The sequence below is a fragment of the Gossypium hirsutum genome, chromosome D08 (genome assembly GCF_007990345.1).
Source record: "Gossypium hirsutum isolate 1008001.06 chromosome D08, Gossypium_hirsutum_v2.1, whole genome shotgun sequence".
Lineage (NCBI taxonomy): Eukaryota > Viridiplantae > Streptophyta > Magnoliopsida > Malvales > Malvaceae > Gossypium > Gossypium hirsutum.
In genome coordinates this window covers 59760339-59773010 of record NC_053444.1, presented here as the reverse complement: position 1 = coordinate 59773010, position 12672 = coordinate 59760339, and the positions used below count along the sequence as shown (strand labels likewise).

Genomic DNA, 12672 nt, shown 5'->3' with positions numbered 1-12672 from the left:
CCTGGAATCCAACTTGATTACCCCGACCTATATAATAAAATTCTAAGGCATGAGACTGGAGGACTTCTTCTTCCTCTTTGTTTCTAATTCTCTGCTCTTAGAGAATGAAATCACTCAACCCCATCCCATTTTACAACTGTTAATCCAGTGCAACAACAAAATGAAATTATAAATGAATGAATTGTTAAAAATAAATTACCTCCTTGGTAAGAAGACCCAAATATGTTTACTATAATTGTAAAATAATTAAAAAATTGTCTAGTGTGATTTAGGAGCTTCCATAAATATTATATCTCCGCCTATTTATTCATATTTGAATACTGGATCTTTAAAAATACATGTAAGATATTTTAATCAATTGATACGTCGATTATTTACCCTAAGAGAGTATTAGAGGATATTTTAGTGTAAGCAATAGATTGGTCTTTCCCACCAATTTTTTGTACTTGTATGGAAGATGAATTTTCTTCTCTTAATTCAACACCAATTTTATACAAAAATATATTTTATGAGAACATGTAGGATTAAAATTGATAATGCATGATGGTACACTTACTACAAAATTTGATAATGATACACTTATTATAAAATTTGATAGTAATACTAATTTGATATTTATGATGCCATGAAAAAACCCAATATTGTGTTTATCGTTGATGCTATTTATAAACCCATTTGATTATAATGATGGTATTAGTTAAAATTGAGTTTAATCGATTAAATTTATTTAATTCAATTCGGTCAAAGAACGATTAATGATTTTTAAAATTTTGATTATCAATTAATTCAATTTAAAATTAGATAATTAATTAAACTTAATAATTAATATTATGTGTTAATTTTGAGACTTCTGTAGTGTTAATAAAATTTCGGTTAATTTTCAAGGCAAAACATATATTTCGATTAATTTCAATGTATATTTTATATGTTTTATGCTTATTTTAATCAAAAGACAAAAAACATATCAATTTCGATTAATTCAATTAATCGACCAAATTAACCAAATTATTTCAATTCGATTAACAATTAAAGGATAATACAATTCGACTATTGCTAATTCTTAATAATTGAACCGACCATTTGAAATCCCACTCTTGAATGAAGGATTACAGAGATTACAGAAAGTTTCAAATTGCTACCAACCAAAATTTAAAAGAAGTAATTCCGCAAAATTAGTTTCCATTGCGTCACCAGCAACACATAACAGTAGAACGAAAACAGGAACCCTGTAGCGCCATATCAATTAGATCTGTCCTACCAAGAAAAATAATCTAAAAGGTATACCTTAGCATACTGCATCAAGAAAGTCAAGCAGATACACTGCCAGAACCTTGTAACTGCATCAAAATGGATGACCAACCCAACTTGAGATACACAGTTGGCAAAAACATATACCCACTTCTAAATCCTGAATTATGCTAAAATCAATCGGAACTCCTGTTCAGTAGACAAACAACTTAGGTTCCACAATAACTCTAATAGAACAAAACGTAAGTGATACATCTTGAATTTTCTTAGAGCTAGTTAGTTTCAACATTAGTATTCCGTATAGCAAGACTGATACTAATAAAATATACAACCATATAACTAAAATACTTCCCAGCACAATAAACCAACAAGCATTCACTTACAAAAATATGAAAACAAGAAACGCTAAAAAGCATCTACATTAGCAGTCACAATAACAAAAATCATAACCTTGAAAATGCTTTAACCCCTTACTCAATTCTAGCGGTTGAGCTCAGCAGGCAATGGACGATTAAACCCGCCTCTTCGATTCATATACTGCCTGGGCTGCCGCTTAGTCACGGTCCTAACTCCACTAATATCAGTCCCAGGTACATGTTTCCCTTTGGTGGAATCAAAACCAACTGGAATCCCTAACTTCTTCATCATCTCCATCTCATCCTGCTCTCCTGCATCCCCATGCTCATTCTCATTCTCATTCTCATTCTCATTGTTTCCTTTCTTCTGCTGCTGCTCTTTAGCTATCTCGTCCACAAAATCCGACACTGCCTTTTGCCTATCCTTCTCCCTTTCCTCGCTTTCATGGCGGTGACATTTCCTCGGGGGTTCATCTGACGGTGTTCGGTGCCGGTGCCGGTGATGACGGTGGGCGGAGCGTTCCTGAGAGTGGGAGCGTGAACGGTACCGTTCACGGTCAGGGGAACGCGTAGAAGAGCGCGTGTGACGGGATCGGGTACGCTCCGGAGTGCGGGATCTCTTGCTGCGCGTCCGTTCCCTGTCTCTGTCTCGCTCTCGGTCGCGAACATCTCTGTCTCGCCTGCGATTCGTTTCGCGGTCACGCTCTCGGTCTCGGTCTCTCTCGCGATCCCTCCCTCGTTGCCTGTCGCGGTCTGACATTGCAGAGGATAGCGGTGGTGGACGGAATGGATGGCGTCCAGTAATTTCCCTTGGATCAAAGGAACTAGAAGAACGGAAACTGCGATTCAAAACCACAATAATTCAGCAAATCATAATAAGATACAAATCATGCACTAAATGCAACTGAATATGGCATCGAGAAACAGTGAAAATTGAATAAATTGTCAAGAGAAAAACACGAACCCTATCAGCTTCAGTAAATAACAAAATTGAAGAAATCAAACAGATGAAACCTAGAAAATGAGAATAAAAACGGATAAAGAACTAAATCATTCCAAGAAAATGTCGTTATCAACGATGTAAATGCCAGATGAAATCTTGATTCCAGTGGTTGTTCAATCAATCACTAAAAGAAAAGGAAAGTGGCAAAAGATAGACCGATTAGTACCTTGTAGAGATGATTTTCAATGAGACGAAGCTAACAAAAAGCAGAGAGAGCTTTACTAAAAATCGGAAACGAGAGTCAAATCCAAATCACGGAAGCGATAGAGTAGATACAGTTAAGTACTGAGAAGATCGCCACAAAGAATCGCTACGATGTCGGCGGCAGCGGTGAGAATGGGAGAGAATTTTGGGCGAAAAAAATCAAAAAATGAAAAAGGAAGATAACATCACGCAATCTCTTTTTTTTTTTTTGTGACGTTTCCTTATCAAATTCCCCTACATCCGGATTTGTTTTAGGTTTTTAAGCCGGCAAATAGATTGAGGAGGAAGAGAGCTGAACACCGGCGGTATCAGCTGGCCCGAGGAACGTCTGCGATGGCTGACTGCAAAGTGGAGTGAAGGCGGCGGCTAGGGCAAATGGAGAAGGAAGAAGGGGAGTAAAGAGTGAAAAATAAAAAAGGAACCAAAGCCAAAACCCATCTGTAGCCTTCACGTGAAAAAGAGCAAAGGGAAAAGGGGAAATTTCCTCTTCAGTCCCTGTAACTTTTTGGGTAAACTATTTTCTACCTTTTCCTTTTACATATTTGAAATTTAGTCCTTGTACTTTTCATATTTCAAAATTTAAGTCAAATTGTTAACACTGCTAATTTTTTTATCAAAATACTCACTTGGTAGCCATGTAAATAAAGAAAATACTTTATAATTAACCTAGATTTAACAAAATAATTTTAATTGTGTTAATATTTGGACTTGAAATTTTGAAAAATAAAGGGATTAAATTCCTAAAAATAAAAATATAGGGACTAAATTTAAATTTTAAAACAATTATAGGGATCTATGGCATATTTTAACCTTTTTAGAATACATCATATATGGATGACACTAATAATATGTTTAGTATATGTAATACTTATGTTGACGAATAAATTAATTTTTCATTATAGATACTCCTATACCGACACTAGTAGGACGTGTTGGTATAGGCTCATCGTATACTGATGAATAAGTAATATATTAGTATAGACCTACTTATACTTACGGAATTGGACCGTCAATAAAAGTAAGTGTTGTTATATGTAACAGCTCGATTTTGGCCCTAATCGGATAAAGTTGTTCTGGGACCACAAATCCGAGTCAAAAAAAATATTTTTAAATTATTTTTGGTATTTGCAGTATGTGAATTGATATGTATAAAAATTTCGTATAAAAATTTGATTGTTTGAGTGCTCAATTTGATAAAATAACTTTATCGCGTAAAATGAAAATTTAGAAGGTCAAACTTGAAAGCACCCAATTGTTGTTGTCTTTCAAAAATGAGGGTTTTAAATGGCAATTAGGCCATTTAGTAGATAGTGGGCAGCAATGATCAATATTGCCCTTAAGTTATATGTTTTATAATTTATTTAATTAAGGTTAATTTGTCATTAAGTAAATTATAATATTATAACTAAAAATAAGTAATGAAAAGATGAATATTTATCTTTCTTAGCCGAATAGTGAAAATGAAGAAACCTTCCATGGCTTTTTAAAGTTTTGGCACTTCCATAGCAAAATTAAGGTATGTTTTGGTTTCGGTTTTTGATAATTTTTATGTTTTTGAGATCGTTGCTTTGTGTACTACAAGACCCATACTTTAATTTTAGAATTTGATGGTGATTTTGAGATATGCCATTAATGAATGCTTGAGCTTTGTGATAGCTGATGATGAAATATGAAAGATATGTAAAGGATTAACATGTTTTGTCTTTGAATGTTTAGTGTAATTGAGTAATTAGGGTTAAAATTGTGAAAATAAATTTTTGAGGGACTAAAATGTGAAATAAATGAAATGTGTGGACTTGTATGAAGCCTATGAATATTCGGCCCTAGCATAGTGTGGGCAAATTTTGTGTATTTCGTGTTTTTGTGCAAAAAGGACTAAATTGTAAAAAGTGTAAAAGTTAGGGGCAAAATGATAATTTGCCCATTTATGTATTTTTGGATTTAATTGAATGTTTTGATGAATAAAAATGTTAAATTTGAATATGTTTAGATCAAGAACGAAGAAAACAGAATTGGATCGGGGGAAAACGAAAGTAGTCGAGTAATCGATCGTGTCCGCCGATATCCGAGGTCAGTCAATTAGCAAGTAAATGTTATCTAAATTGAATATATATATATTTACCACACATATGATAATTTAGAACTTAAAATGTGTAAATTAAATAAAACCTTGTAATTTACCTATATATTATAGCCGAATATAAGAATTAATATTAATAAGTTGATGTCAATGATTTACGTTTCATGTATGTTAGCTAAATATGCTATAAATTCAATGATTCGAAACAAATGGTGGAATAAATATACATAGATGTGTAAATTCAAATGTAAGGCTTAATTCTTTGGATTGAATTTAAGTTATGAGCTAAAGATATGGTTCTAAAGTATATTATAAGTTCTTGTAATAAAATTTAAATACTATGAATTACATATATTTTTGTGCGTATTGTTAGAACATAAGTTATATACGTATATTCATGTTCTTGAGCTGGAAAATTAATGTATGAATTTTATAGGCATAAGAGGGTTCGAACATAGATTACAAAAACATTTGTGCTGAATGTAATGTTTTTTTTTAGTTATACCTATGTGGTCCGAATGTAAGTTTACTATGAAGAATCGAATATAATTCAATGTTACGGATATGCAGTTACTGAGTAAGACTTATGTAATTATAAATAACTATACGAAAGAGCGTCTTTGTATTTGAGATTCTCAGGCTTGTCCCTAGCAGGCTTAATGCCGGTGAAATATTCAGACTATACGTCTAGCAGGCTTAATGCTGGTGAAATATTCAGATTATACGTCTAGTAGGCTTAATGCCGGTGAAATATTCAGACTATACGTCTAGCAGGCTTAATGCCGGTGAAATATTCAGATTATACGTCTAGCAGGCTTAATGCCGGTGAAATATTCAGACTATACGTCTAGCAGGCTTCATGCCGGTGTACGGAATCAGGCTTTAAGCCTAGCAGGCTATGTGCCAGTGAATTTATTTAAAACGTGTGTTCAGAAAGTTCTTGTTAATGTAATTTTAAATGTAGTCGGACATGTGAATGAATTATATCTTCAGGTATGTATTAATTAAATGAATGAATGGAAATAAGGTAAGTTGTCTATTCGGAATGAAATATCATAAGTGTTTGTAATATTATAAGTTACCAATTTTATTTAGAGATGTAAATTTGCTTAGTTGATAACTAAGCTACCATAACGAAGGCTTATATATATATTTATATATGGATGAATTAAGGTATGTTTAGATTAATAGAAAGGTATATGGAATTGAAAGTGTAACCAAGAGATTTATAATATCCTTATAAATAATTTAATTGTTCTTTTATTTTATTTGTTAAATTTTATCTAAGCTATTGACTTACTAAGCTTTAAAATGCTTACTGTATGCGTTTGTGTCTGTTTATTTTGTCTTATAGATTTTGAGGTGGTTACGAGTTCGGGATCGTCAGTAAAGTTTATCACACTATTGGATAATTACGGTATTTTAAGCTGAAATTTTCTTGAAACTATGGCATGTATAGACTGGTTTGAAATTGTTTCTTTTGAGAGTATATTTGTATTAAAGCCATGCGAATATGGCTTAATTAGCTTGCTCTACTCGATTTTAGATTGGATTAAAGACCATGCACATTTTGGTTTTGGTTTGACATTATAGGAAAATTGTAAGGTAAATAAATGTTGTGTGTGTGGTTTATTCGAACTAGGTATGAGCTTAATATATATATAACATGGTTATAGGTGAAAGTATACATTATTTTAGAGAGGAATTTGGTCTTGAATGCTAATGAAAAGTTAAACTTGAGAAGTTGGATTCTATATGCAAGTATATATGTTAAAATGGGGTATGAACTGCATTTTTATAAGGTGATGAAATAAAAACTTTGGTAAATGATATTTGTATAGATAATTACGTGTGTGCATATGCGGTTTTAGTATTTATATACATATATATACTTGATAATTAAAGTTGGCCTTTAAGTTTATAATATTTTGGAATAAGGCGATGGTTGAATATGCATGTTCGGCTTGGTCATAGTAAATATTAAGTAAAATGTTTCACATTTTAATTTAGCATCCGCATGATATATATATATATGTATAATGGTGATTTATCAAAATGTTTGGCATTAATGATGGGGTGGTTGTTGTTAAATAATGAACTTTGCTTAAAAGTATATTTGACTTGTTAAATATATAATATGAGAATAATAAAGTTAAAAGTATATATGCAGTTAGTGAGTAGAGAATATTAAATTATTGAATTATAAATTTATACAAAGGTTGAATAAAAAAAATGCTATGTACTGGACCTGTATTAGTAAATATTATATATATATTTGTATATATATATTCATATAGAATGTCTTGAAATTTGTTTGATTCAAGTATATAGGTGATAAGAAATATAATTATGTATATAAGATTTGCTAAATTGACACGGATATATATATGTATGAATTGCTATATGAAACTTAAGTTTTTCATTAAATGAGTATATATATTATTTATATTCGAGTATACCTTTGATTAAATTTGGTTGCGTTGATAAGGAATGCAATTATATAATAATTTGAATTGTCCAGTAAGTATATTTAGCATTGTTCTTGCGTGTTTAAGATTGTTCAATAATTGTCTATAATCATGTTAAGTTCAGTAATGCCTTGTAACCCTAATCTGACGATGGACACGGGTTAAGGGTGTTACAGTATATGACAAATTATTTGTAGTGTATTCATCTCTAATTATGCGTTCATTGTAATTTAGTTTCTTTATCTTTGGAAATATAAAATAGGGTTTAGGGTTTGAGTTTATGGGTTAAGGGTTGATGGGGTCTATGGTTTAAGGGTTTAAGTTTAAGGCTAGGGGTTTTGGGTTTGAGGTTAGGGTGTAGTGGTTGAGTTTAGGGTGTAAGGTTTTAGTGTTGAGTTTTAGGGTTTTGTGATTTGGTTTTTAAGGTTTTAAGTTTTGGGGCTATATGTTTAGGGTTTGAGGTTCATGTTTTAGGTTTGAGGTTTTATGACCCAACCGTTGGGTCAAGATATAGGAATGTCACATTTGATGCCAGAGTAACTATGGCCACATATTGATAAATTGACCCTTTGACAAAGAATATTTTGTTATCATTATCATGTTATTCTCCTATTAAAGTTTTCTTGATTCAATCTGGGTAAAACTTTTAGCAACCTTTTATTTCATCATTACATATGTACAAACCAGGGCTCCAATATGGATACTGGCACTAAGGTATCGGCACCTTAGCTTAGGTATTGATACCCCTGTCTTGGTATCAATACTGATTTAAGCTTCGATGTTTTAGAAAATCAAATAAAATCCATATGTATCAATGCCCTGAATAAAGTATCGATACTTTGACTGAAGTATTTCTCAAGGTATCGGTACTATGTCTCTGATATCGTTGCCAAATTATGATTCGATGTTTTAAAATAAGAGAAAATTTACTTTCGGTCAATTTGCACTTTATACCCTAGCCTCTCATATTTATTTCAAAATAACCCCATATGTTCAAGATACAAAATTTATTCTCAAATATTATTATCCAACCACTTGAAGAATCATATGATGTTTCCTTAATGAATCCTATATACATGCTTTTAATACTAAAGTTTATCAAATTAATACAATTATTATAGTTTTACAAATAAATCTGTTAAGGGTCATGTACTTTCAAAAATTAGATTACCCTTTTTATATTGTAATAGTCTGATTTTCAGTGGTGTTGAAAATAGTGGTTTGAGACTACCAAATTGATGAGTAGGCTCTTAAATTTTAATATTTAGTATTTACGAGTCAAATGTGATTTTAGAAATATTTTTGCATTAGTAATTTGTGTTTTATAAGGATTTATTAGGTCAAGTGGTTTAGAAAATGAGGTATCGAGATCTTGTTTCTATAAACTGAGCTGTAAATATTTTTATAAATATTTACGGAGTGTCATTAAGGCGTTATTAAAGTTTCGTCAGAAAATTTTAACATTTTGATAGTTAATTAATTAAAAAGGACTAAATTGAAAAGGTGCAAAACTTACTAATTAAGAGAAATAGTAATTAAATAGCTTAAATGGTAAATAAGGGATGATTTAAAGAGTAAATGAGCCAAAAGAAGATGGCTGAGGCGGCATAAGCAGAGAAAAGAAAACAAAATAAGGTGAATTAGGGGCAAAATGGTCATTTGGTGAAATTAAAAAAAATAAAACAAATGGCTAAAATGATTTCTAGACATTTCATCTCTAAATTTCAGTCTAGAAACACCATTGAAGAGCTCTTAAGAATCTGGTTTTTTTTATTTTGCTACATGTGAGTTTAATTCTTACCTTTTTCTTGAAATTTATGTTTTTGAGACTTTTACAATTAGGTCCAACTAACTATTTCATTAGTTTTTGATTTTATTGAAAATTTTGAAAGTTACCATTGATGAATACTGGATATTTTTCATGAAATAACATGGATTTAGAGCTTTCATTTTGTTGTATGATGATTTTACATAGTAATTTGGATAGATAATGATTTTAGGACCAAATTATGAAAAGGTTAAATATTAGGGCTTGATATTAAATTTCTATTTATCAAGGGCTGTATGATAGCCTAGAATATTTAGATAAATTATCAATTGAGAAAAATTAGTTCATTTGATAGACTGATTAGTTAAGGGACTAAATTACAAAAGTTGTAAAAGTTAGGGTAATTGTGTAAATTCAAAAAATTGAGGGGTATTAATTGTGAAGTGAATTGGGACTGAAATATATGCTAATGAATGAATAATTTTATATTTTAGCTAAAGAGCCCGTAGATACTCATGAAAAAGGAAAATTAGCAGAATAGTCCCTGAACTCTGCAAATATTACAATTTAACCTAGGTAAGTTCGTACGGTTAAACTTAAATATTCATATTGATTTGATGAATGGAACACAGGATATGAGTACATTCAGCAATCGATGAATTGACAAAATTGGAGGAAAATGACAGCAAATTACCCAAGTAAATCGAGGTTCAAAATTTGTTGCGAACTTTCGTGTTTACTTTCTGTTCAGTTCAACTAAGCTTCTATTTAACCCTTATGAGTTTCCGTTTAGCTCTATTGAGCTTCTGTTTAACCCTTATAGGTTTCCGTTCAGCTCTTACGAGCTTTCGTTCAACGCTTAAGGGTTTCTGTTTAGCTCTCATGAGCTTCTATTCAGCCTTCGGGCTTCTGATAACGATGTGCTCTTTTTCATAAGTCGTTCTCTAATTTGGTAAAATTTGGTAAGTGAATTTTGTAATTGAAGTGAAAAACTTATTGTTTATTTTTGGTATTGATCTGAAATAAGTGTATTCATCAATTGGCGTTGTAATTGGCAGGAAGTTTACATTGAATGATCTTATTTAATTGATTTTGTTATATTAGTTTTGGTAAGATTTACGTTTAACCCATCGAACTTACTAAGCTTCATTAAGCTTACTTATGTTATTTAATGTCTTTGTAGATTCTCGTGAGGTCGGAAGATCGGATCAACACATCAAGCCACACTATCCAACTTATTCTGGTAGTTTTTGCAACGTACACTATGGTTTATATGGCATGTATAAGGTTGGAATGGTTTTAAGTAAAGTTGGTTTGTGTAAATATTATGAATTACATTTTGTTTATATTTCCAATCAACTTGTATATGTATGTGTAGTCTTATCATATTTTATTTATGTTTAGGTGTGGTTAATTGATGGATAGTTTATAGGCATGTTGGTGAATGAGTTAGTATGGTATAAATGGTATAAATATGCAATTATGTGTTTGATCAATATGATAGACTTGAAATGCTAGGATATATGAGATAATATGACATACTTAGAGCTTGAGTTAAGTGTATTGAAGGTATTGTTATGGACTATAAGTATGAAATTTGAACTGTTTAGGTTGAAATCAAATATGGGTGAGAAATGTGGCCTTAAAATGGCCTATTTTCGTCCACACAGGAAGAGACACGGGCCTGTGTCTCAACCGTGTGTGACACACGGCCTAGCATTTGGGCATGTGGTTTGGCCGTGTGTCCCCTGCATCTTTAAAATTGAGAAACAGAATGCCCAGGTATTTTCACACGGCCTAGTACACAGGCGTGTGGCTTGGCCGTGTGGCCCCTGCAACTTAATTTTACAAGTTAGTATGCTCACAGGGCCTAGCACACGGGCATGTGGCTTGACTATGTAACCCAAGTCAGGGAGTTATACGGGCACGGACACGAGCTGGGACACGACTCTATGCCTCTATTTTGAATGCCCACATGGCCTGGCCACACAGGTGTACGTCCCCTACACCTAAGGAAAATTTTTAAGTTTTGCAAAAAATTCATTGAGTTCCCGATTTAGTCCCGATTTATTTCTAATGTATATTTTGGGCCTTAAGGGCTCATACAAGGGACAATATGAGTGATTTATGATTGGATTCTGATATGTATGTTTAAGGATATGAAATGTTCGCATTTGATCTGAAAAGTCTGGTAATGCTCCGTAACCCTGTTCCGGCGATAGATAAAGGTTAGGGGTGTTACATATATGCCATATCTATTATCAAAATTTACCAATTTTATCAATTAGGACTTCCTCAATTCATCTTATATCAATTAGTCACTTAATGTCTCAAAAATGTTTTTGAATTTCATTTATGTATTAGTAAAAATCCTCATTTGCAATAATTTCCTTGCATTATAAATTCTCCTATTATTTCTCCTCCTCTCCAATCTACATCCTTATTGTACATATACAAGGTTCTTTAGTTTTTAGTATAACATGCTTTCATGTAACATTAATTATAATTACATGAATCATATGTATACTCTTAGTAAAATTGTCCATTCAAGTAGTAGTCAATAAATTATTTTTTATCTTTTTCTATAAAACTCAAAATTTGGATCCACTTATTCTTTTTGAAACTAGACTCAATTAAAATTTTACAATAAAATTTTAGAGTTTGCACATAAGTCAATCAATACAGTTTATTCCTCAAAATTTCCCTTTTCCTGTTGTTTGACAGATTCGATCCTTCTCCACTAAAAATTAATTATCTTTTAGCTCAGGATTCGTATTACGTTACCATTTGTTTCTCTTGAAAATAGACTCATTAAGAAATAAAACATATAAATTTCATCCAATAATAATTTTTTTACCATTTTTTTTATGTTTAGCTAAAGTCAGAACAGGGGAATTCGAATCCATTTTGTCATTGTCCCATAAAAACTAATATATCTTAAAACATACAATTTCATTGCTTACATTGTTTCTTCCATATGAATATAAACTCAATACTCTTTAATTCCATATTTAATTCAACCTCTAACTAAATTTCTATGATTTTTAGTGAATTTTCAAAGTTAAGACACTGCTTCTGTCCAAACTGTTTTAATGAAAATATTTTCTTTTCCATATTTCTTTGCACTATCTTTCATTCAATCATACATAATTACCATAATTTTGATTACTATTCAATTTAATCACTTATGTTGATGTGTAGATTACATATTCATTTCTTAATATTAGCACTTTTCACAATACAAATCACATTCTCTCTTACTTACCATTTTAGTGTTTTAAGTCCCTATACTTCATCAAATACTTTCTATTTCTAGTATTTATATTAAAATACATGTTTCATACATCTCATTCACAATATATTTAACTCAATCTATTGAAATACAAGTAGGGTTAGTATGAAACTTACCTCATTTGTCAAGATTTTCTTCCTTTCTTCTTCATTTCCATGCCTTTCTCATCTTCACCACTTTCCTTCCCATTTTTTTCCCATTTTCTTCATTTTCATCTACTATTTTCTTGCTTCTAAATTGATGAACGTATTCT

At 31.5% G+C, this 12672-nt stretch overlaps 1 protein-coding gene and 1 long non-coding RNA gene across 2 annotated transcripts; one reads left to right on the top strand and one right to left on the bottom strand.

Moving 5' to 3' along the window:
* Window positions 1-1445: 1445 nt before the first annotated feature.
* LOC107941638 (U4/U6.U5 small nuclear ribonucleoprotein 27 kDa protein) lies at window positions 1446-3247 on the bottom strand. The gene is made up of 2 exons (XM_016875212.2): window positions 2774-3247; window positions 1446-2443 (listed from the first exon to the last, which is right to left on the bottom strand). The coding sequence occupies exon 2, from the start codon at window positions 2362-2364 to the stop codon at window positions 1729-1731; it is 636 nt and encodes a 211-aa protein (XP_016730701.1). The 5' UTR covers window positions 2365-2443; window positions 2774-3247; the 3' UTR covers window positions 1446-1728.
* Window positions 3248-4243: 996 nt separating this feature from the next.
* On the top strand, window positions 4244-6634 carry LOC107941634 (uncharacterized). The gene is made up of 3 exons (XR_001695674.2): window positions 4244-4327; window positions 4802-4881; window positions 6246-6634. It is a non-coding gene; the product is annotated as an uncharacterized lncRNA (long non-coding RNA).
* Window positions 6635-12672: the final 6038 nt, after the last annotated feature.